A 23714-nucleotide genomic window follows, 5' to 3' on the forward strand; every position below is an offset into this window, starting at 1 on the left:
CATGATCATTCCCTGATATGCTTTGCCCCTCCTCAGTTTTAAGTTAGGACAGTCACAAATATATATACACAACACAGGCAAGAAAATTAAAAAAGATATAATGAATATTTCTTAAGATTTAACAAAAGGATCCCCTTCAATTTCAACCACCATATTAAATATGGGTCTTATTTTAGATTATTTGTAATGAATTACGGTCACATCAGATATGTTTATCCATTATAATATCAAAGATCATGATATTTAAGTGATTTAACTTAATTGAATAAATTATTGTAAATTTCTTCGATTCATATAAATAAAAGAAAATCATGAAAAAATTGTGACTGTTACTACAATTTAAAACCTTCGTTATATCAATGCTTTTGTTATTCTTAATAACATTTAAAAACGTTAAAAAATGTTTCTTAAGATATAATGAATATTTCCTAAAATTAAAAAAAAAAAAAGGGTATTATTTCAGACTCACATCAGGTATATTTATCCACAATGTTCTACAATATTAAAGATTGGGATAAAATTGTGATTGGGACTACAATTTAAAACCTTTGTTATATTATGTTTTTGTTATTCTTAATAACATATTCTCTAATATAGACTAATTTATACAGCAGCTAATACTTGTTCGTGCATTTTCATTTTACTTTTGCATCCCTTGGTTTCAGAAATAAAGTTGGGTAAAGAGCCTACCACGAGAAAAGGAAAATGTAGCCATATGTAGCAGCATCATCAATGCATTTTTTGAATTATATGATTAAACATGTAAAGCAACCATCAAAAGGATGATGACAACATCTCCAACTTCAACTGAAATACAGTATTATTTTAGCTGTCAATTTTATGCGGGTGGACATGACACGACGACTTATCAATGCAAAACAGAACTATACAAACTTAGGAATAAAAAAATTAACATGGAGTGTGATTTTACTTCCAATAAGTAACTAATGGTAAAGCATCGCATGCGTCACATGTTGCTCACTGTTTTTTGTGTGTAGTAACCTACCTTTTTGGTAAGCCTATCTCTTTCTTCTCTTGGGACCAAAGTTCCTTTGTATAACTTTTCTCATTATCCATCCATCCACAGTTCCACAACATGAATTAAGTAGCTGGAGTCTTGTGTATAAAAAACCGTGGCTTTTAGCCAGAGATATCCTTCTTTTGCGGTCCAAAGTATTATAGTTCCTCAAGGAATTCGTTTATCTTTATTTGTATACTTGGTCGTTTTAATCGCCTATTTGTTTCAAATTAAAAATAACCTTAATGAGGTGCAGGCATTTAAATCAATCATGTTTGGATCTAACAGAAAGGACTAGTATCTCACTACGTGATGAATTAAGATTTAAATTTTCTATAAGAGATATATTTATATTTAGTATTTAAGCTTGTCTCACACATGATTTCCTATAAAGGAATAGACTAGTTAGCTGTGGGAAAAATAAACTTATATCACAATTTCAGGTATTCATAATAAATTAAAAATATCATTTATATATTTAAAAATATTTATTTATTATAAATTTTAACTAATGGTTTTGATTAGGATTAACCAATCAATCCTATATTTGTATTCGTACTAAACAGTTTTATTATTTTAAAAATATATAATATTTTTAAAAAAAAAATACCTTTTAATATCACTAAAATAAGCCAAACCAAGACATAGAAAAATAGAACTCTCCAGTTTTATTTGTTTCATGGGTGGGCTAAGAAAACCCGGTTTAACCCAATACTTTTTTTTCGTACATGGTGTAAACCTATTTTTTTAATAACAATAATCAGAGCTTAACCCAATATTTAGTTCAACACAAAGTTACAAATAAAATAAAAAAGATAATAGAAAGGATAAAGGAAGGTGAAATATGAGAAATTATTTGTAATTGTTCAATTATTTTATTTCGATTAGAATTGAAATTTTATTTTGATAATTAATTATATTAAAAGTTAATATAAATAACTCAAGTAAGACTGATTTTGATATAAAAATATATATTAAATAAATTTAAAAAATTACATTAAAGTTTTATATTGTTTTATTTTTTTTAACTCAAGGCATTTTTCTTTAAAAGATAAAGATTAATCTTTAGAGATACTAAAATTCATTTAAGAGGATTGATATCTTTGAATAGATAAATTCTTTAGGAGATACTTAAGGGACAAGATTATTAATATTGATAAAGTTTTAGTCTAATATGCAGGTTGAAGAATGAAGAACTTCGACACTTATAATAACTTTATTTGTTTTAAGCATAATTGACTCCGATAAATAATGCATACGTACAGACAGAAAATCTGTTAATGTTTTTAGCAAAATAATCATTATTCTGTAAAAGAAAAAAACCAAAATGATTTATTGTATATTCAATATTATTAATGAGTTCATATCATCATATAATTCATTAAAATATCATTATTCAATATTATTAAAAAAAGAAAGAAAAGAACGAACCTGTTGAACAAACAAAACTAGGAAAAGAAAAAACGCAGCGCCGTTTGGAGGTGGAAAATTGAATTTGAAGGTTTGTTTTTAGGTGTTGGAGTTATTTTAAGGTGGAAAATTGAATATCAGAACCTGCCCTTTGATTCTTCAGCTGAAGATGTTAAAAAACAGTATCGAAAGGTAACTAACTCCTTCCTCTGCCTTAGGTATATGTTTTAAGTTTAACTAATTATGTAGGCTTCTTATACTTTTGTTAATCTTTTGTAGATGTCGTTGATGGTTCAACCTGACAAATGTAAACATCCTCAGACAAAGGAGGCTTTTGCTGGTTCATGATTACAATTTACTAGTTTAGCAGCTAGAGGGTGGGTTATTTACTTGTATGCAGCAATTGTTACTTGATCAAAATGAAAGAGATTACCTTCTTAGCCCAGTTAATTCGGCGAAAGGTTAGTGTGAAGCTTGATCAAAACGAAAGCTGTGTTTTTACTATCTTTTATTATATATAACAAATGAAAGACACCCCCCAAAAAAATATTTTATTTTCTTGTGTTAGAAGATTTTATTGTGGACCATTTATCTTCTGAGTACTGTGATTCCCTCCTCCTGGATAAAAGTTTTTGGTTTGGTGTCTGTTCTTTGTGCTTGCTCATATGCCTGGATTCACACTGTTGAGGAGTTGCAACATGTGTTTTGAATAGTGGAAGTGTGCATTGGATCTTGAGGGGGGCCTCCCCCAAAAAAAGAAATTCATAACATGGATTTTTGTTTTTTCAAATAATAAATTTAACTTGGTCCCCCTCAAATGAATTATTCCCTTTATGGTTTCCCTCACAATCATCTTTTTGTTACTCCACTACTGGTTTGATGGTTATTGAGATTCTCAAATTTTGTGACATGAGGTGAAGCGAAGGTTTCTCTTATTGTGCATGCATTGTTATTATTCTTCCTATTTCTCTTTAAGTTTCTTATATTTATTAATCTATTTCTTTTCTTTTTATTATCATGTTTATTTTTCCTCCTGTATATGTTGAAGAAATGCTTTCTTCTTTAGAAATTTTGGGACATATTTGGGGGAAAAATGCCTCAACTAGTGAGATAAAAGAGTCGTCTATTTTCCACCAATATGGCCCGCAGAAGAACTTAGAGCAAAAAGGAAGAAGCAGCTGAAGAAAGATACAGCTCCAAAAATTAAGTCTTTGGTTGAAGAGGTACATGTAATTTTACTAGCATTCATATCTAAGTTGTGGACCGTGATCCCTTCAGAATGCACAAGCTAATTGCGGAACCAGTGCACACTAAATAGTGATATTACCAGATTTTAACCTTGTAAAATTAGTATGTTACAAATATTAATTGGACAAAAGTATAAGTATGGACACTAGAAAAGTGCTTGCCAATGCAAATTTGACTGAGGGAAATTATTTACATTTGTAATTCATGATTTGTGACCTTGGCATTATTCATGATCATGAAGATATCAGAGGAGGAAGGCAGATTAAGAAGGGATGAAGAGGAACAAAAAGAATTGTGGAAGGAACGAGAGCAGACGATTAGTTTTCTATGATTTCTCTTATGACCTTCATGTATTCATCATCAACCAGCAGCTCAGCAAGTGATCATTGACTTGAAAGGAATCTTAATTTATTTTATTTTTTTTAATAATTTGTGCCTGCAAACTGATTTCTATAATAATGACATTAAAGCCACTGTGGCATGACAGCATATCAGTTGATACTAGTAAGAGTCTACGTGTGCGCGTGCCCCCGCATTATAAAAGCGAGATGTTTGAACAGAGGATGAACCACTGATAAATTAACACCGATAATTTCATTATCAGGACACGTATCCAGTAATTTTATGAAGGGTGGAAAGAAGGTGAGATATTAAGCTTGGTCGTTGTATAAGCAAATATTCAGCCTACCAATTATTTGAACGAAAGATGTGACAAATTGCTTGACTTCATTACCTTTCAATCTGCAGAATAAGAAAGCAGAAGCCACCTAAGCTTAAGACAGAAATCCCAACAAATCCTATTTTCAGAGGCCTGTAAAGAGAGGTTAGGTTCTGCCATTTGTTTTGACTTTTGAAGGATTTTCCATAGGCAATCGATAGTAGTAAAAGGGAACTTGTGCAGGCTATTGCTGCTTCTACTTGATACTTGTAACTGCATATTTTTGGGTTGTGTTGTGGGAAGCATCTCGAGTGGAATGTAGTTCATGTAGACCTCCTCAAAGGAGTGAAATCTCATTTTAGGATATTACATCTTAACAGATAAGAATTTTAAGCTCTATACCACTTTTTAGTGAACTGGTGTATTTCATGGCCAAGGGTCAAACTTAATTTTGTTATTCTAAGATCTATTTAAGAGACTGAATTTTTGTAACAGAAGATAGTTTTTTATTATTATTATTATGGGCAAATGTTAGTTGTTAGTTCTATACCATTCTCAGTTATTTTGTGATAGTAGTAGTCGATTATGTCAAACCAGTATCTACTGATGTAGGGTCCAAAAAAGAAATTTACTAGGAGAGAAACAATATTTACTGGTATAATAAGCAGGCAGACAGATGAAGGGTTGGGTTATACTTAGGTTTATGGACAATTCTATTCTGGTTTTATTTAATATTATTTATTTAATTCTGTTACAATTTCATTCGTCTACATCTGAGATGATGGTGGTGGTAATCACATTTTCATCGACGAGTTTGATTGATTCCTCATATCTGCAACTACACCCATCTTGGACACAGTTTCCCCCCTTGTAAACTAACAGTATAAAAATGGATTACTAAGAGCTCGTGAATACTTTGTGCTTATATGATAACTAAAGAATTTTAAGTTTAGATTAAGAAGGCTTATATAATACTTCCTCCATCCAATCTCTTTAGTTGTTTAAGGTTAACACACAGAATAAAAAATATTGAATAGAAGCAAAATATTGTTAATGTTCTTATTTAATGTTGTTATCTATTATGGTTGCACCATTTATAGTGGATATTAAATGAGAATATATTTGAGGAAAAAAGCGTATTAGACTTTGAAACTTTAAAACAACAATTGTTTTGAGAACAAAATAGAAGGCTAAAACAACCAAAGAAATGGGATAGTTGGGATGTCATCCCCTATTGGTCAATTACATATATACAAAGTGTCTTTTGCACTAGTCATGTATAATGCAAAAACTGAAACACTTAATTTATAAATATAAACATTACCCCTACAACTATAATTCTATATCGGTCACTGCCTGCAACTGCTATACATCTTCAGGAACAGTCTAAAGCTATTTGCAGCATAAGGCAATATACAAAATTCTATTCTCAAAATTCACATTTCTGTCAGAATATGTTGATTCACACAAAAATTAGTTGTACAGAGCATGGATGGGAACTACACAACCCCTATGATACATGGACCCCCAAGAAAGATTTCTGATTTATATATCTCACCATCACAGGAAAAAAAAAAAAACCCTTGTCCTCTTGATTTAAAAATATATAAATTGAAAAAAAAAAAACAATAACCTAGGGACAATGAGTAAAAAAAATATGTAAAAAATAATGAGAAAAATAGCCAGCACTGACATTCCATGACACGGACATCCATCCATGACCTTGATTTTGTACCCTAGGGCTCAATTTACAACAGGTGGGTAGGAACCCATACTGCAACTTCTAGCTTTTGTCAATTGAACCAACCTAGCAGTGGCTACCAACTTTGCTTGCTTCTCGAACTTGTATCGTCTACAGGCCAGATGATTGAGTGATGAGAACCGGGACAAATAAAAGCTTGATCCTTGAAGCTTTCTGCGGGTAAGCTCGAATACCCTGTAAACGGCATCATGCTATATACGTAACACCGGAAATTCAGGCAATAGCACAACCCGTCAAGGCATAAACAATAAGGCCATTCTTAATAATGAATAACTATATCCAAGCAAGAGAACCTCGGTCGTTTGTTACTTGAGGACGGCCTCTAGTTGGTGTTGGTGGTCTGTTAGCATTCAACTCCTATATACGTTTTTACCCAAAACAAGAAAAATGTATGAATACCAAAAAGAAAACTTCAAAAATATAGCTCTAGTCCCATAATACTGTAAGATAATCAGCTCAACATTCATTTTAGATGTGAACATATTTATTTAATACCTGCATCCATGTATCCTCAATATGACGTTCCGGTGACGTTTCTGGTGAAGAAATTGCAGGCGGTAATGGATGAATCAATTTAGGAACCACAACGAGATCTCTACCCAAAACTAATATTGCCCCAGCATTATTTGCCGTACCTATTGACACAATAGCGTGCCAAAATTTAGAAGGGAGAATTATCTGTGGAGGAAAGTGCAATGTAGAAGCTAGTAGCAAATACCACAGTAGTTTGTAGCAGAGAAAAGTGTGATCAAATGCCCCTGGGCAAAACGCTCAAAGCCATCCATCACACATTCATGTGCACGAACAATCAGCTGAAGATCATTGTTGTTGCAAAATTCCATTACTCGATCAGGCTGCAACAGTAAGACTGATTAAAGATGAGCATAATAGCACATATGAAAGTTTAACCTATTGAGGTAACACTAACAGTTGCGTAAAAATTAAGAAAGCACAACATCCAAGGAAAAAGAGTAAAAATAACAGCCATCATAAAAAGGAATTCTTCAAATTAGACGAAATATCAAATGTTGGCATTAACAATAACATGACCAAAGGGGAAGGGAATAAATGAGATTTGAGATGTGCAGCACAGCAAATCGAAATCATGGCACTAACAAAATGAAAGTAATCAGTTTTAGAGTTTTTTCAGCTTATTAAAGCATAGCATCGAAAATAATTGTCTTAACAGATGCATGTTACAATTACAAAAGTTTCAGGGCATAAACACTGCACGATTGATTTGAAAAGTTACAAAAAATGCTTCAAAATTCGGAGTCACTAATACATCAATATGGATTTTCTAGAATAATAAAACAATTAATACATGAGCATTAAAAATTATCAAATTCAATCATAAACCTGTATTGATCAGAATTCAGAATTTAATATCATTATCCAAGAAACTAAAAAGATAATAAAATAAATAAAAAATATTGATCAGTATTAATATACAAATTGAATTAGAATGTACTGGCATTGAAAAGATTTTATTCACCATCATCCAATCATACATTGTCATGTAATAAGATTGTTGACTTCATAATAATTACTTTAAAAGTCATATTTAGTATAAATTTTAATTGGTCAATAACGTAAAAATATTCAAAATGACAGCATACAAAAATTAAGCTCTTAATATATTTATTGTCAAATTTAAAAATATCAAATCTTGAATCTATTTATATCATTCTCCAGGAAGAAAAACAAAATAATGACCATTTTACAAAATACCAAATAAAAATCACTCACCCCAAAAGTGACTAATCCTGGACCCCTAGCATTTGGCCGCAGCCCTTCAACACTGTCATTCTCCGTAGGATCAGACCTAGAGAAACATTTCATGCTGTCATTCTTCCAAAAGAACATGAAATAAATTATCACAAACATGTTTGAGTATACAAATGCACCAACCATAATAGATCCATAAGCACAATTGATCCTGCTTCCATCGTAATTGGACGCTGAATATTTTCAATTTGTTCCACATGATTTATTGAACGGCCAATACCCCCATGCATGCAAATAATTTTTTTCTCAATTAGGGCAGCCAGAGGAAGCCAATTAAACAGACGGTTTATACGGTGCCATGTCCAAATTCCATCTCTCTCACCCTATCAGCAGATTACAAAGGTTGCTTGAGTGCCAAATAAGAATGGAAAATACTGTCCACTATATGAAATTCCTTACCATCCTCTCAATGCACTCAATTCGGAAACCAAAAAGGGCATTAATATCTGCAGCTTCATGGTTTCCACGTATTAAATGTACATTGTTTGGATACTCAACCTGCAAAATCCAAATAACCATGCATAAACCTTATGGCATTAAACTTGACAAACAAAACAAAAAGGCAACCTATACATCCAGAGTACCTTCAGAGCAAGCAGAAGGCTGATAGTTTCCAGGCTGTGTTGGCCCCTATCAACATAATCTCCGAGGAATAGATAGTCAATGTATCTGAGTCATGCATCCAAAATTAGCATTAAAGGAAATTAAATGCCTAACTCACTCGCAATAAAATACTAAAAATAGTCCAAACAAAATATTATGCTAGCCAGTCATGAGGGAATGGAGAAAAACCTATTAACAATTTATTCTCCTGTTTGTAATCATAAACTCTCAGATCACTATATAAATATAGCAATTCATTTGCTTATATGCACTAAATCTAAGAATCAATCTTTTTTCTGTATTAAAATTTAGGGGGAGAGGATGGCGCCCCAGTCCAAGGCAGGGAAAGCCTCCAGTATAAGAATCAATGGTACTCATACTATTTTGCCCAGGAACTAGTAAGGTATGCCCAGGAAAAATCCCGTTTAGAGCATAAAAAATAATCTACAAAAACAATGGTACATCATACTATTTTGCGAAGGCAATGCATGTATCATATACATTGGTGCAAGCTAACCAAACTAGGTAGGTTACAATGCAAAGATATAAAAAAATTGAAAAGAGCATGAGATCACTATAAAATGCTGAGTTGGATAATCAATCACAAGAACTTGCACCCAAAGATAAAAGATCAAAACAAGTGTATAAAAACTAATAAAGTTAACGCCATAGTTACTAAAACTGGACCGGACCAGTAGCTTTGACTGGATGAATAGAGAACCAGTCAGATCATTCCTTTGGACAGCTACAAAACTGGTGGAGCAGAAAACCAGCCAAAAAACCAACCAAACTGGTAAAAGGTGGGTAAGAACTGGCACACAAACTTATTTGAACCGGTCTTCACAGAAAAAAATAAATTGTTTAAATAAATAAAGGCTCATATATGATATTTACACACTTTGCTATTATTTATCTATTTATCAATAATTTTTCATTCATTAGGACATGTAATATGATCCTTTTATGCTAATTTAAAATTTCACTTATTTTTTTATTATTTTATACTAGTTTATTGCTTAATATACAATATTAACAATATATATTTTATTATTACCACCGATAGACCCTCTACTTCAGCCACAATGATCCAATGAACTGTAAATCAGTGCCTTTGGTCCAACAGTTGGTCTGATTTTAAACATTGGTTAACACACTCTAAACTTGGACTCCACAGATGTTCAAACCATATTATGAAACCAAACCCACTGGCAAAAATAATTAAAAGCAGGTTCTGGTTTTAACATCTTGATATATTATCAATCATGCTTAGATGTGCGCTGATAAGTAACTATTGACCCAGAGGTTATGGCTAGTGGCACATAGTAACTATTCTTCATTCACATTTAGATATAAAACAATCTGTGGGAACTAAGGAACTTACGCTATGTCACCAGCAGTTGATGGTGCACCATACTCATCAAAGAGGCGCATGAGATCTCCAAATTGCCCATGTAAATCACCAAATATTTTAATTGGAGCCCTAAGCTGTAACACGCTCGGTTCACTTGAAAATATGCGTTCTGCACTATCACAAAGATCTGCAATTTCATTGCAGTCCAAGAAAAACTGTCGACGAACTGGTGGTTTCCAGCCACGAGGCTTTAAAAGGTGAGCTACAACCTACAAAAAAATGTCAGGAAACTCCATAAGAAACAAGTTGAACATAACTTAAAGCCAACATGGCGGATGGTTCAACATAATACTTATGGAAAAACCAACATGGAGACATAAAAGAAAATCAGGATTCAACACAAGGGTGTGAAAGAGTAGGTAACGCCAACAAAGGGAGGTTAATGAACAGGGCTTATTGAATGTTCTGCACCTGACCCTACTCATGACTCCCAGATTTTATAGGTCAAGTAGGCAATTTTTAATAGTTCATGTTAAGTTAAACCAATTAGATATAGATATATAGTGCACCAGATCCACTACCATTGCCTAATTATTAAATAAAATATCTATTACTTATAATAAAATTTAATTTTGATCCACTAGTACTAACAGTGTTAAAAGTTTCCACACTACCATCCAATCACGTGTTTTCAGTTTTCACTTCATTAAAAAGAATTTGACCATGATAACCACTATTAGCCAGGTCAAACTCTTTCAGTAATGTGGCAACATACTATTGATAGTGGAAGAACATTAAGCATTTTTCCTGATAGTACGAATACTCTACTCAATTACAACTAATTATAGAGACAGGTTAGTACCTTTTTTGGGACACTATTGATAGACATCTGCCGGTCTAATAATTTTCTAGCAGCTGTTGTACTTTCAGGAGTCCCATAACTGACCCGCCTGCCTTCATTCTCAAACTGGTCAATTGAAAGCTGTCTAACCATGCCACCTAATGCTCCGCCAGTCTCTGCAGCAACAACCACCTGCAGAAAATTCCAGAAAATAGATATGGAGCTTGAACATTACTGGCACAGCATAAATTTTCCTTGGAAATAAAAAATGTACTACTCACAGCTCTGTGATGCAGCCTCACTCCACCAGGAGGAATGCTATTTGACCCAGCAGAATCAGGCTTAATCAAGGAAGATATTTGTTTCCCGCTAGGTGTTGCCTCAGCCCCACGGTCTCGGTCAGGCAATTCAACTTCACCGTTCACTTGCCGTGCCTTAGCAGCAGCCAGTGTGGCACTGATAGCTTCAGCTTCTGCAGCTGATGCTTCAACTAGATACTCAACTCCTTTGCTCGTTCGCCTGTTCGAAATTCTTCATATGAATGACAGCCAAAGTAACAATTTAATACTTCACCTAAAGAGATGATCAGATGATAAAAACTGCCATACCTAGATCCCGGGAGCAAGGCATTTTCAGTGCTGATATCAGTATACATGTCGCCATTTACAGGGGGGGCAACTGGATTTCCCAAAACTACTGAACCATCAGGATCTGTTTCAGGCATGGTTTGCCTTGTCCTATCATCAATAAATCCATACCGTCCAGGTAGCCGTCCGGCCTGTACATTAGATGCTGCTGCTGCTGCAGCAGCATGTGAAGCAGCAGTTGTTTCAGCAGCAGCAAGATCTTCAGCAACAAGTAGGTCATCCAGCAAGACACCTGCAGCAAACACGTAATACACCATAGTCAGTCATACATGTCAAGAAAAAAATTAGAACTCACCACAATATAAAATACCAAAGCGAGCATAAGAGCAAGCATCTCAGCTTGCAAGATCAACGGGAATTGACTGGCCATCCATCCACAAATTTATATATAAAGAAAAAAGAATTCAGCAACTGTGTTAATTGGAATTATCTCTTGTAATTGTTCACTCAGCCTGAGCCAATAGTAAACCTAGTTTTATAGTAATACACTAATAACCCAATGTTTCTCTTAAACAGTTTAGATGTGCTCTTCTCAACTCAAGTTTTTTTTCTCAGAACACCTAGCTAAACATGCATCAGATCAAAAGAATTGAAGCTAAGGTGATCACGTGATTTGAGCAATATTTCAAAGTTTCTCTCTCTCAACTCTTCTCCTAGCACCATTTAACAATTCATACTCTAATAGAAGACATTAACATTCTATACCATCTGCTCCGAGTCCAAACAAAAAAAAACACAAATTGAACAAAAATAAAACATGTAAATCAAATACAGTAAAGTAAATAAAATTGTCTACAGAAAGCAGGCTGACCTAGTGAACTACATTGATCAAACATTCATGCATCGTCAAGCAAGTAGGAAATAAATTCCATTTAGATGAATCCAAGGAACATTAAATTTATGACTTACCACCACGTAAACCACCATAAATAAAAATTAAGTCACCAATAGCAGCAGCCGCATGCCTACAACGCCGTGTCAACTCAACTGCAGCATCTCCACCTGCTGCATCAGCACTGTATCTACCCGTCCTTGGACTGGTAACAACAGATTTGGTATCACACCAAACACCAGCAGCAGTGTCCAACACTATACAAACAAGCAAAAACAACAAAAAAACTTCTAAATGCAGCATTAATTGGCACAACAATAAATCTTATTTTCACATACGAAAAAAGTTACCATTGGAAAAAAAAAAAAAAAAAACTAAAAAATTACAGTGGCAACTAGGCACCAGCAAGCTACCCTGCAAATAGTAGCTACAAGTACAATAGTAATGAAACTTTCAAAAGTATTTGTTATTTCTTATAACAGATCATCCAGATCTCCACAAGAATATTCTTTTTCTCAATTTCACCATAAGAAAAGTCATCCTTCTGTCAAAATGAAAATATATGTACAGGAGAGTAGAGGAAGAGTGACCAAGGTCAAAAAGACCAATAAATAGTTTGTAAAGGATTTAGCTTCTCTAAAGTGAGGGATACACTTTAGAGGATAATAAAGTATAAATTCTTAATTGTTGATGTAAAAATTAAAGAAATAGATTTTAACAACTTCACAGTTTGTTCTACATGTGCATGTATTTTATTACAATCTAAGACAATTCTTTTTCAATCAACAATTATACCCCTTCACTTTACTCAAGATCAAACATGGCAAAATTGAACCAGCGAAAATGCAAATTTTAAACAACACCATAATCAAGTACCTGCAACACTCGATGAATCTTCAACCATGCGTCCTCCTCCAAGGGCCCCACCAGACACATGGAGCCTTGCATTAACAAATACCTGAAATCATTAAACAAGTATATTACAAATTTAAAATCCTTGGAATATATGACCTAGTAAGAAAAAATATTTAAAAAAATAAGAAACTAAATCATACCGCTGCATGCTGATATCTAGGAGATGGTGACACACCAGGAGCAATAGCCCATTCCCAGCGACCATCTCTATGCTTAGCAAGTCCATATGCACTTGACAATGGCTATAATATAAAATTTGGGGAAAGGTTAGAAGTAAGCAATTCAATAGGGTCACATAAAAGTATATAACGGAAATTAAACAGAATCACATGAATCCATCAATTAGTGTTTGTTGATAAGTGTTGAAAATCAGAATATAATATTCTGATTCTATTAATAATAGTGGTTAATAGGAACATAATCTTTGATTTAGAGGAAACAAATTATCCTCTACTTATGAGTAATTAACCTATATAAGCATGCGTTTGCAGTGTATTCTGACACACGGTTTTCAGTTCATTATATCTTTTTTTCTCCTATTTTAACAATAAGAATAACTATCAGTAGACACATGAGGTCAAACATAAAATAGCCACAACTATCAAGGACATCTAAAAGGAGAATTGCTAATATTGACTAGCAGGTGATAGCCTGCCTGAGCAATTAGAGATTTTGAATAGTTGTTGGATTTTTCAACAGGCTACCACCAAAAGTTTTTATCTAGCTTGTTTATTTCAATTTAAATATCAATAAGAAAACATTCAATTATTTATCAGCAGATTTCATACCAATCCTATGCATGGGTAAGTAAGATTTTCAAATTAAAAGCATGGGTACTAAGATTAATTCAAAAAAAATGTTTTCCAAATGGAGAAGTAAAAATGGTGGAGAAAATGAAGATACAGAGTTACAGACTATGCTTGGTCAGGGGAGTGTGATCTACAAAGTGATTATCTTGCTACTTGTTGGATTTTGTGCTTCATTTTGAAAAAATGAAGTGGTAATGTGGTTATGGACTTTTCCTTCAAAGGCATACCTCTATATAAGGAAACAAGTTGAAGTTATCACTTATCAAGAACAAGTACAGCTTAAATCAGAATGGATGGAGATGTCAATCCCCAGTGATTGCTTCTACTCACGCTAATCCACAGATGCTTATATCTCTTATATTTCTTTCAAACCACTGATCACTCTTAATCTATGTGATGGCACCCATATAAAGTTTTATGATGATGCCTAGGTGGAAACTGCATCTGTCCCTAGACCATATGATCTTTCTGCTTTTGATAATAGCCAACATAAATAATCTCTATTCTAATCAAGCTGCTCCTTAAATTGGGATTTTAGAGGAGAAAAAACTTCAGTAATATAGGTAGGTAAGCTAAGTACTCATCATTTTTTAATTCACTTGAATCTACTTGTTGTGCATATTTTGATACAAGGGTTTGGACTCTGCACGTTTCTGGATTATTCTCTTTTTATCCACCACCAATTTCTCACTTATTCCCCTAACTGTCTAAAGTTTCTCCTAGACAAAACTTGCTGGAAGTCCAAAGTTCCCTCAATACTAATATTTTTTGCTCAACAGCAGTTTCAACAGGATTTAGATATTATTTTCCACAGATTTGCAAGCCTCGCATCACTCTCTCCCTTGATAGCATCACATTCAAGTCAAGCCCACAAACAGTGCATCACTTATTTATAAAGAATTGAAAGGAAGCCACCATTCTTTGGATCAATCCAATTTGCACAAGAAATTGACTGTCCTGTAACCCAATACACTACTATTATCTTTGTTTTTTTTTTCAACTCTCGTCCATACCTCCTCTTCACCCCTAGTTTACTTCTCTTCTCTATCATAATATTGACTTATATAGCAACCAGGCAGACACAGACCTAATTCTTATGATGAATTGGAAAACAATATTAAGCTACAGATGTAGCTTAAGAAAAAGGGATATTTAACTCTTACTCATCACCATAGATAACTCTAGAATGTTGATAGGCCACCATACAGGCAACCCACAAGGGCAAAAGGGGGAAGAAGAGTAATTTCAATGACAAAATAAGGTAAACTTGTACTAGGAAATTCCTAGGCAAATCACATCAATCGAATGAATAGGTGAAAATTTCTGAATAGATAACTCACAACACTATTGGCGTCCCTCCCTCCACAAAGCAGAAGAAGCCCATCAGAGCGTGCACTGGCAGTTGCATACCTACTCAAAAGTAAATGACAAAACAGCAACTCAACCCCAAATTATAAGAAAATCCAAGCACAAATTGACGGACAATTTAAATAAAGACAAGGAAAGTTTAAGAGTTATTTGATGACATTGATCAAGGTTCTTAAAGTACACTCTTGAGCTCAACAAAAACACAGCAATAGTGAACCTATTTCATTCCAAAAACAGAATATTAATGCTAAGAAAGACTTTAGCAAAAAGTTTGATGATTGATTAAGTAAATTACTAAAGGAAAAAGCTCCTCTAGAGCTAGTTTGCCTCCAACGTGAGCTACTAAGGGCATATTCACCCTTGCTTCATTTAGTGGGTTAAGGCTTAAGATTACAATGTAATTTATTAAACTGAAGGTGGATACACACTTTATTATTGGGAGACTTTAAATGCAAACTCACTATATAGGAGCCTTTTCCATTACACAATAATGTAGCATTTAACATTTCACTCTTCTTCCAGATATAAATGTATGCAAAACTGAGGATTTGATCAAAATTGCAGATTTTCAAAAAAATGTGAGGACTAAAATCACAGGAAAAAAAATTGGGAGACTAAAATCACGGATCAGGAATTAAAGGAGAACCAAAATTGCAATTTGGCCAAATAAATTTAACAACCCCAAAGCATATCAGTCCAACAAACCAACACATCTACATCAATTCACAAGCATATCAATCTAACAAACCAGCATGTCTACATAAATTCACAAAGTGGAAACAAAGGATTTAAATCTATTTAACTCAATTACAATCACTTAATGTTAGCCACCAGAACCTAGTTCATGACATCAAAGGCTACGGAACAGGAGAGGTATATATAAATATATATTAGTCAAGAAAGGTAAATTTCATGGAGACAGTACATGCATGGAGGTGGACCCTCTCCTTCTGGCTCCAACTTGCGCCATTCATAAGGCTTGGCAGCTGTGTCCAAGGCCCATACATCAGCCAAAGGTCTCTTTCCTGGAAAGCAGGGATAAAACAAGTTAACATTCAATAAATTGACATTCAGAGCAAACATGAACAATGTAAATGGGAGTATTCAGGTAGTTACCATCATTGCCTCCAATTGCCATGAGATACCTCTGCCCCACCAAAGCCATAACATGTCCATAGCGTGGCCCTGGTCCAGGGCCAGGAACACCAACTCTAAAGACATTCAGAACCCACTGTATCAGATAAACATCTTTTAAAGAGGAAAAGAAAACATAGGTTACTGTTCTAACCTATGCCATCGTGGCCGTTGCTGAGTGAGATCAAGAACATGAAGGTCCTCTGCAGACAAACCAGCAGGGCCAATGCCACCCTGTTTTATGGTGCAAATACTCCACTAAGAATTAAGGTACTCATTTAAAGGAAATAAATTAACTAATACTAAGATAATTTAAGAGATAACCTCTCCACACTACCTGAATAACTACCATGGTTCCAACAGCAGTTGCCACATGTGCAGCCCTTGAGGATGGAGGCTCGCCAATGGGAGTTATCCTGCATTAAAATTCCTTATAAGCACTGAAGCAAAGTATACAAGCATAATTTAAACCTTATCAAAGGCTGGAAAGAGCCTAGTTCTGAGCTTACCTAGACCATTTATTAGTTATGACATCATAACAGTGGATATCAGCAGTGGCACCAGCTAAACCTGCAGAGCAAATGAAATATACCAATCATGACAAATTTCAACCATAAATACTAACCAATCCAATCAATATCAGTGCTTATACAAGGGAGGAGGGGTATGATTGCACCTAATCCAGTTTTAACTACAGTATTTAGTTTCTGACATTGGCATGCACCAGAAATAATGAACATAAACAGCATCCTACTTGAACTTCAAAAATTACACAATAATTGTATGGAGCTTCAAATGGCATACAAAAGTAGACAGTAAATTATGATATAGAGTAAGGCGTGTCCACCATGTGGAAATGGGAATTATTTTGCTTGAATGAAACAATGGCACTTGGGCCTAGATGAGAAATCAAACATTCTTAATCTGCTTTTTTTTTTCTTCTTTGACAGGTAGTAGTATATCAAATAACAGACATTTTTCAAAAAGAAAAAATAATCACACCACAAACAGCAACAACCAGCCATCAACCTCATGAAACCAACCACGTATGGCCCATAATTTAGGTCAATTTACTATTGATACTACTTTAAGCTGCAATTTATGAGAAACCAGATATTCATTCAGAAAATAAGGAAGCCAAATATGCAAACAACCATCTCTTGACAGAGACGACAGGTTCTTGTTTTGAATCCCCAGTTTTTATGGACTCAAAGGAATGTTTTCATGATACATCACAATCAGCATCTCAAACAAAAAAATTTAGCAATATATATGAGCCATACAACAGCAAAGGAAGCAATAGGAAGAAAGGAAATAAAAAAGTTCAGATAAACGAAGCCCAGGATACTAAATGCAACACAGACACAATATGATATGGAAACAAGGATACCGAAATTTTGTAAAAATCCAAGATATAGTATATGGGTTAGATATGTTAACAAGAATTAAAAAAACAATACTTCACATAAATGCAGAATGTTTGTAAAGAGATGCAGATTTTTTCTCATTAATACATGACTATATCAGTGGATGATGATCATAATTTACAATAAAAAAATACTTGTGATCATTACAAAAAAAAATAAAAAAATCCCCTTGCACATATCTCTCCCTTCACAAGAATTTACATATTTTTCCTTAACCTGTGTTAGAAAGTGACAGAAAGCATAATTTATCCTATTCAAAAGAAGTCTTAGCTCTATATAAATGCCTATAGCTTTACAGATATAGAGGAAAAGATACAAAATATATGTAATTTTATTTCTATTCAAAGTATCGGAATTATATCCGAAGCATATCAGTCATCAAAATTTAAAAATAAATAAAAAGAAAAGAAAATTAGAGGTTACTCCTTGGATACATATCTTTTTAGGCTTAACTCTACAGTCTATACAAACTTCCAATTTTACCCACAAACCATAAAAAAGGAAACACAGTTACAAAACAGCAAGATTGGTAAAAATTTCACAACTCGTTTGGTCGCATTGTGTTCCAAGGACGAAGTATCCAACGAAACAAGGTTTTAGAGAACCAGAGTTTCCATGACCAAAGACTAAAAAACCATCCTAAAACAACAACGCAATAGAAACCTTTGTATTTAAACATATATAATAACCACACAGATATATGCCCGTGCAGGTAAATTAAATTCAGCTCTAAATTTCAAGATTCTAATCAAAACTAGCAAAGCGAATATTCAGAACACTAAGCAAAAACACGAAAAGGAAAGTAAAATACATACGTATGCCAGCATTTCCAGCAGATGAAGGAGTCCCTGAGACCGCGGAATTCCCTTCAAGCGCAGTGGCACCGCCGAACAAAATCAGCCTCGGGCCAATGTACCCCGGCGTCCCCTCCTCTCCAACCGCCGCCACCGCCGTCAACGTGTGGCCGCACCGCGGCCCCGGCCCGTCCTCCTTCTTCTCCAAAATCGCATTCACCACTGAGTAAGTCGGCGCGAGCCTCGGACCAACCAGCGGATTGGGCTGTTGCACCTGAGCCGCCGTCGGAGGCAGCGGCTGTTGGTGCGGTTGCGCCGGAGATCCGCCTCCCTCCGACGGCGGCGGCGACGGTGACTCTCCTAGCTGGTCTCTCTCGGCATGGTTCTGCACCGGCGGATCGTGATCGGGCTCCGGCACCATCGAGGAATCAACGTCCATTCCTTAACCCTAAGATTCGAGCAATTCCCCTGAGATCGGAGCTAGAATTGCCGCGAAACCGCGTCCCGAACCAACATTCCGATTCGGTTAAAAAAAAATACGATTGGAAACCCTAACTCAGATCCTCCGCTCCTCAAATTCAAATAAATATTTTGACACACGCACACAAAACAAAAAAAAGAGGGAAATTCGATTAGGTTTTTTCGTTTCTCTTTCTCTCTCTGTGTGTCTTCGCACTCTTTCTGTGCGAAAATCAAAGAAATGAAAGAAAGAAGCGGTGAACGAAACGAAACGGGACGGAGGAGATAATCTGAATTGAGTGGATTTTCTCTCACACAATCACAAGTCACAACCCAAAGCAGAAAAACTAAAATTATTAAAAAAAATGGAAAAATAAAATAAAAAGAATTGTTTTTCTTTCTCTGAGACAAAGGGATCGTGTCGGTCTTTCTCTCTCTACTTTTTTTTTTCTGGTTTTCAAATCTTTTTTTCAAAAAAAGGTATTTATATATTATTATTATTCTGAAGGGTATGTATGTGTTTATTGATATTCAATTATTTCGGTAGTATGAAGAGTGCAGTTGGTGACCGGAAAGTGCCGGTAGAGGAGCGCGTACGAAAGAAAATGGAGGCGGAGGACAGAGCTGAGAACGGAGAACGGTAACCGGGGATTGATTTAAGTAAGCAATTAACGGTGTTCACCGGTTCCTAGTTGTAAGGAAGGAAGGTTTGCGAGAGAGAGAGAGAGAGAAAGAGGGGTTAACAAAAACAACTCAGCTAGTTATCGTTCTGTTTTTTGAATTACTGTACCAATCAACATGGAAGGTGACACCCCACTCTATATATGGAAAAGAAAATCATACTTTGATATATAATTATTTGGGCATTTTTTGTACTTTGTTAAGGAAGTTATCCTCCTTAAAACTAACCACTAATATTGATTCACATCATAAGGCACATAAAATAATATTTTTCTTTTAATATATTTTATTTTATATTCAAGGATAATTCAGAATTCAAATCATAAACCACTTTATTAATGGATATAAGCATATCATTATCAACCATCTTTGGTATTTGGGGATTTTTATTTTGGTAAATGAGGTTTGATAAGATTTTTTAAACACTTAGGGGACATTCTAGACAAGAAAAATTTTAAATTTTATGGGAATGTGAAAAATTTTGTTTCTCATGTTTGTTTTGTTTTTTTTAAAAAAAAAAATAACATTCACAGAAAATGATGATTCCCAAAAAAAAAATTCACTATGTTTTCCACAAAAGTCATATTTTCATGAGGATGTGGAAATCTAACTTTTTTTAGTTAAAAAAATAAGTTTTGCTACAATAAAATTATTGCATTTCTATAATTAAAGATTATGATTTAAAAATATTACACTACTCTTTTATTCTTGAAAACTTATATTAAAATATTTGATCAATCAAATAAATTTAGCCATTCATTGAAATTATGATTCACAAGATTTATGATTTTGAGGAATGATAATTCTCAGTGAGAAAAAAAATCATATACTATACAATAATCTCTCTTTGATAAGGGACTTGTGTGCAATAATATATTAATTATGTTTGACAAAATTAGTTTAAAAATAAATTAAAAATTGAAAGATAAAAGTTTTTAAACTAGTTTATTAAGTTATAAGTATTCAATAAAATTAGTCATTGATGTGACTAAAAAATTTAAAATGACATATTAAAAAAGAGTAATAAAAATTGAATAAATATTTAAAGATAAAAAGAATAAAATACAAAAGATTATAAATTAGAAGATAGTGTTTTAAAAATATTATTTCAAGTAGTGTTTCAAAAAATGTTACAAGCTACTAAAAATTACTTAAAGAATTTATTTATGAAAATTTTCAACTAAAAAAAAGAAACAAAAATTAACTAAAATGACTTGTCAAAATATAAAATGTAATGTGTTGTAAACAATTAAGTGAGTCATGTGTAATGTACAAAGAGGCATCGGTACATGTTTTCAAAATGTGTAATTTATAAAACCACATAGAATAGTTAATGCATTTATTTTAAAAAGAAAAAAATTATAGTGAAAAATTTAATTTGCATTCACTTTTCCCTATTATTATATATTATAATTTTTTTAAAAAAAACTTATTTGCAAAATAATCAAATTTTAACAGACTTATTTACATTACTAGCTGAATTGCATCCTCGGTAATCATTATCTACACATATTATAATAAAAGTATTTTATAGTGAAAAAGTGTAGTATAAAAAAGTACTTATTTACAAAATGATCAAATTTTAACGTGCTCATAAACTAATAACTATATATTGACTAAATATGTAGAATTCAAATCTGAATATTGAGATCGAAGTAGCATTGATAGTTATAAAGGTGTTAATAGTCATGAAGTATTTTTAAATAAAGAAAAAATTATATTAATTAGTTGGCATCTGGTAATTTCTTTTTTACATCTATAGGAATTAAAAATAAATATTAAAAATTTAAAATAACTCATACACTTACTCAATAAACTGGATTAAATCTCTTGGTTCATTTTTGAATTCTAATAATAGTATTTAACTATTTATTTTTGTTACAACAACATATATTAGCGTTGACTTTCGTTATAATGATAAGCAAACATATAAGTGAAAGTGTATCAGTAGATGTCCCCAAAAAAAAAGAAGTATTATCTGTTAGACAAAAAAAAGTGAAAAATAGTATGACATACTAATTTGGGGAGGACAGAAATCATCAATGATTCTTTTTTTCTCATTCGATTGTATTGTTTGTGAACTGTGCATTGTCAATAAGTCAAAGAAAAAAGGAAGAGAAATGTTGAGTGCAAATTTTGATTGTACTAAAATAAAATAAAAAACAACGACAACATGTGAACACTTTTTTCTTTTCATATGAAACAAAGGGTATAAACATTTTACGCCTTTATTGTACTTTCTGTTTTAAACCATACACATAAAAATGATGTTATTAAACATATCAAAGTAGAATCTTTTTGATGAAAAACTGTTTAATTAATGTGTTATAAGTTCAAAATATTGACCAATTTTATAATTAATCTTTGCTAAAAAATTGACTAACCATCTTTAATGAATCTTTTTTATCAATAATTTGTTTCACCTACAACATTAAACTCGAAACCTTAACAAATTAATTTAAACTCAACTTTGACTCAGACTTGTTTAAATGTTTATTATACCTTAAATACAAAAATTGTTTATTTTTTATAAAAACTTGTTAATTTATTAAATAAATGAAAAATGAAAGCGGATAATTCATGCTGAAGGCAAATTTATCCTTCTCCATATGATCATGGGCAAATGGAATATTTACATGCATACTTTAATGGCATGAAGGGCACTTTGTCTAGTGTAAAGCTATCATATTCCTAAAGACATTAATGCTCTTGAATTGAATGACATGTTTAGGTGAGTACTCAAAACATGAGGGTACACATTCTTTCTCCTTATGGAAAAGCCCCTTTTATTAAATATACTACAATATTCACATTTCATGACTCAATTCCTTTTGCTTAGCTCACTTCCTATGTCATGTCAAATGCCAATTATTGACAGCAGATCAGGATAGTGTCTCCCTCCATTTCGCGCCTGTGCATGCCATTCTACACAAGCTTCATTCGTTAAACAATAAGGTATGAAAAACAATATATATATCTACAAATTTCAACACACTTAATAGATGAGATAAATAGTGGGTTTTTTAAGTATATTGAGAAAGATCAGATTCACTGTACCATACATGTGAAAAAGACTTTATTGTGAGAAATAAAATTCATTTTAATAATCTATGACTTGAAAATAGTCTCATAACTTTTGAGTATGAGAACATTTTATTTTCAAATGAATATATACATATAGAAGAAGAGATCAAATTATTCAAAAAATAGTTATTTTAAAGTTACTCTTCATTCTTAGTATTTTTTTTTTAAGATCTAATGTTATAATAATTAATTATTCAATCATTAGATCTTTAAAAAATGAATGATGAAAATGAGGGGTAACTTTTTTTAAAAAAATTTTAAAAGAATTACCTTGAAGAATTCTATCACTCATCTCTCTTTATATTATATATATATGTGTGTGTAAAAAAAAAAAAAATGATCGTACCCGTGAGTGATAGAATTATGTGCTTTGTTTGAGACTGTGATCATCACAAACAGAAATTAGCACTTATTAGAGCAGAAATGTTGACTTTATTTTTGTCAAAAAAAATGTTGACTTTGTAATAATGTTTTTTATACACACAGAAGGAAGGAAATATATTTTTTAAACACCTGATAACGTATATCTAAAACAAAATACAGTATAGTGTTAAAAAGACTTGGACAATAAAAATCAATTATTACAAATAAGTAAATATATCATTAAAAATAACTTAAAATTCTGAATTACAGAATGTCAGTCCACTTTTAGAATTATATTGGCGTGAAATTTTGATCGTGATTCTTGAGAACTTGATTAGATGTTCGTCTGAGAATCACAGGCTCAAATAAACTTAATAACTGTGAAGTACTGGAGCGTGCTTATTTTGTACGATTTGTTAGTTAATTATTGGAACTTTGAAATATGGTGGGGAATTTATGTTTGGCACATTAAGCAAGAAGGTTAGCATGTATTATTTCAGATCATCATCATTTTCATTGTTT

General features: G+C 33.0%; 1 protein-coding gene and 1 long non-coding RNA gene across 5 annotated transcripts; one reads left to right on the forward strand and one right to left on the reverse strand.

Annotated features, from left to right (window-relative positions):
- The first annotated feature begins 2433 nt into the window (after positions 1-2433).
- LOC114379929 lies at positions 2434-4824 on the forward strand. The gene is made up of 5 exons (XR_003659627.1): positions 2434-2620; positions 2708-2889; positions 3495-3651; positions 3918-4318; positions 4424-4824. It is a non-coding gene; the product is annotated as an uncharacterized LOC114379929 (long non-coding RNA).
- A 701-nt stretch (positions 4825-5525) lies between these two features.
- LOC114379927 (serine/threonine-protein phosphatase BSL3-like) lies at positions 5526-19863 on the reverse strand. Of its 4 annotated transcripts, XM_028338760.1 has the most exons (22): positions 18627-19861; positions 16894-16954; positions 16722-16800; positions 16539-16618; positions 16367-16461; positions 16176-16275; positions 15223-15292; positions 13214-13315; positions 13035-13116; positions 12236-12415; positions 11288-11558; positions 10961-11210; positions 10701-10871; positions 9869-10107; positions 8469-8553; positions 8284-8382; positions 8008-8207; positions 7846-7921; positions 6815-6950; positions 6592-6731; positions 6390-6453; positions 5526-6287 (listed from the first exon to the last, which is right to left on the reverse strand). In XM_028338760.1, exons 1-22 carry the CDS (start codon positions 19042-19044, stop codon positions 6283-6285), a joined length of 3003 nt encoding a protein of 1000 aa, XP_028194561.1. In that variant the 5' UTR covers positions 19045-19861; the 3' UTR covers positions 5526-6282. The 4 variants fall into 4 exon arrangements, 3 of the variants coding, with proteins under 3 accessions (XP_028194561.1, XP_028194559.1, XP_028194560.1); XM_028338758.1 differs by having other exon boundaries at positions 5526-6453; XM_028338759.1 differs by having other exon boundaries at positions 5526-6453; positions 10961-11198; positions 18627-19860.
- Between the last annotated feature and the right edge of the window lie 3851 nt (positions 19864-23714).

This window comes from Glycine soja, chromosome 12 (genome assembly GCF_004193775.1).
Source record: "Glycine soja cultivar W05 chromosome 12, ASM419377v2, whole genome shotgun sequence".
In the NCBI taxonomy this organism is placed as follows: Eukaryota; Viridiplantae; Streptophyta; class Magnoliopsida; order Fabales; family Fabaceae; genus Glycine; species Glycine soja.

Bases quoted from the DNA above. Each gene is read 5' to 3' on its own strand.
- LOC114379927 (XM_028338758.1), bottom strand. From the start codon at position 19,044: ATGGACGTTGATTCCTCGATGGTGCCGGAGCCCGATCACGATCCGCCG. The intron at 16,801-16,893 runs GTAAGCTCAGAA...ATTTTAATGCAG, and splicing joins ATAACTAATAAATGGTCTAG to GATAACTCCCATTGGCGAGC. The intron at 11,559-12,235 runs GTAAGTCATAAA...TGTTTGCTGCAG, and splicing joins TTATGGTGGTTTACGTGGTG to GTGTCTTGCTGGATGACCTA.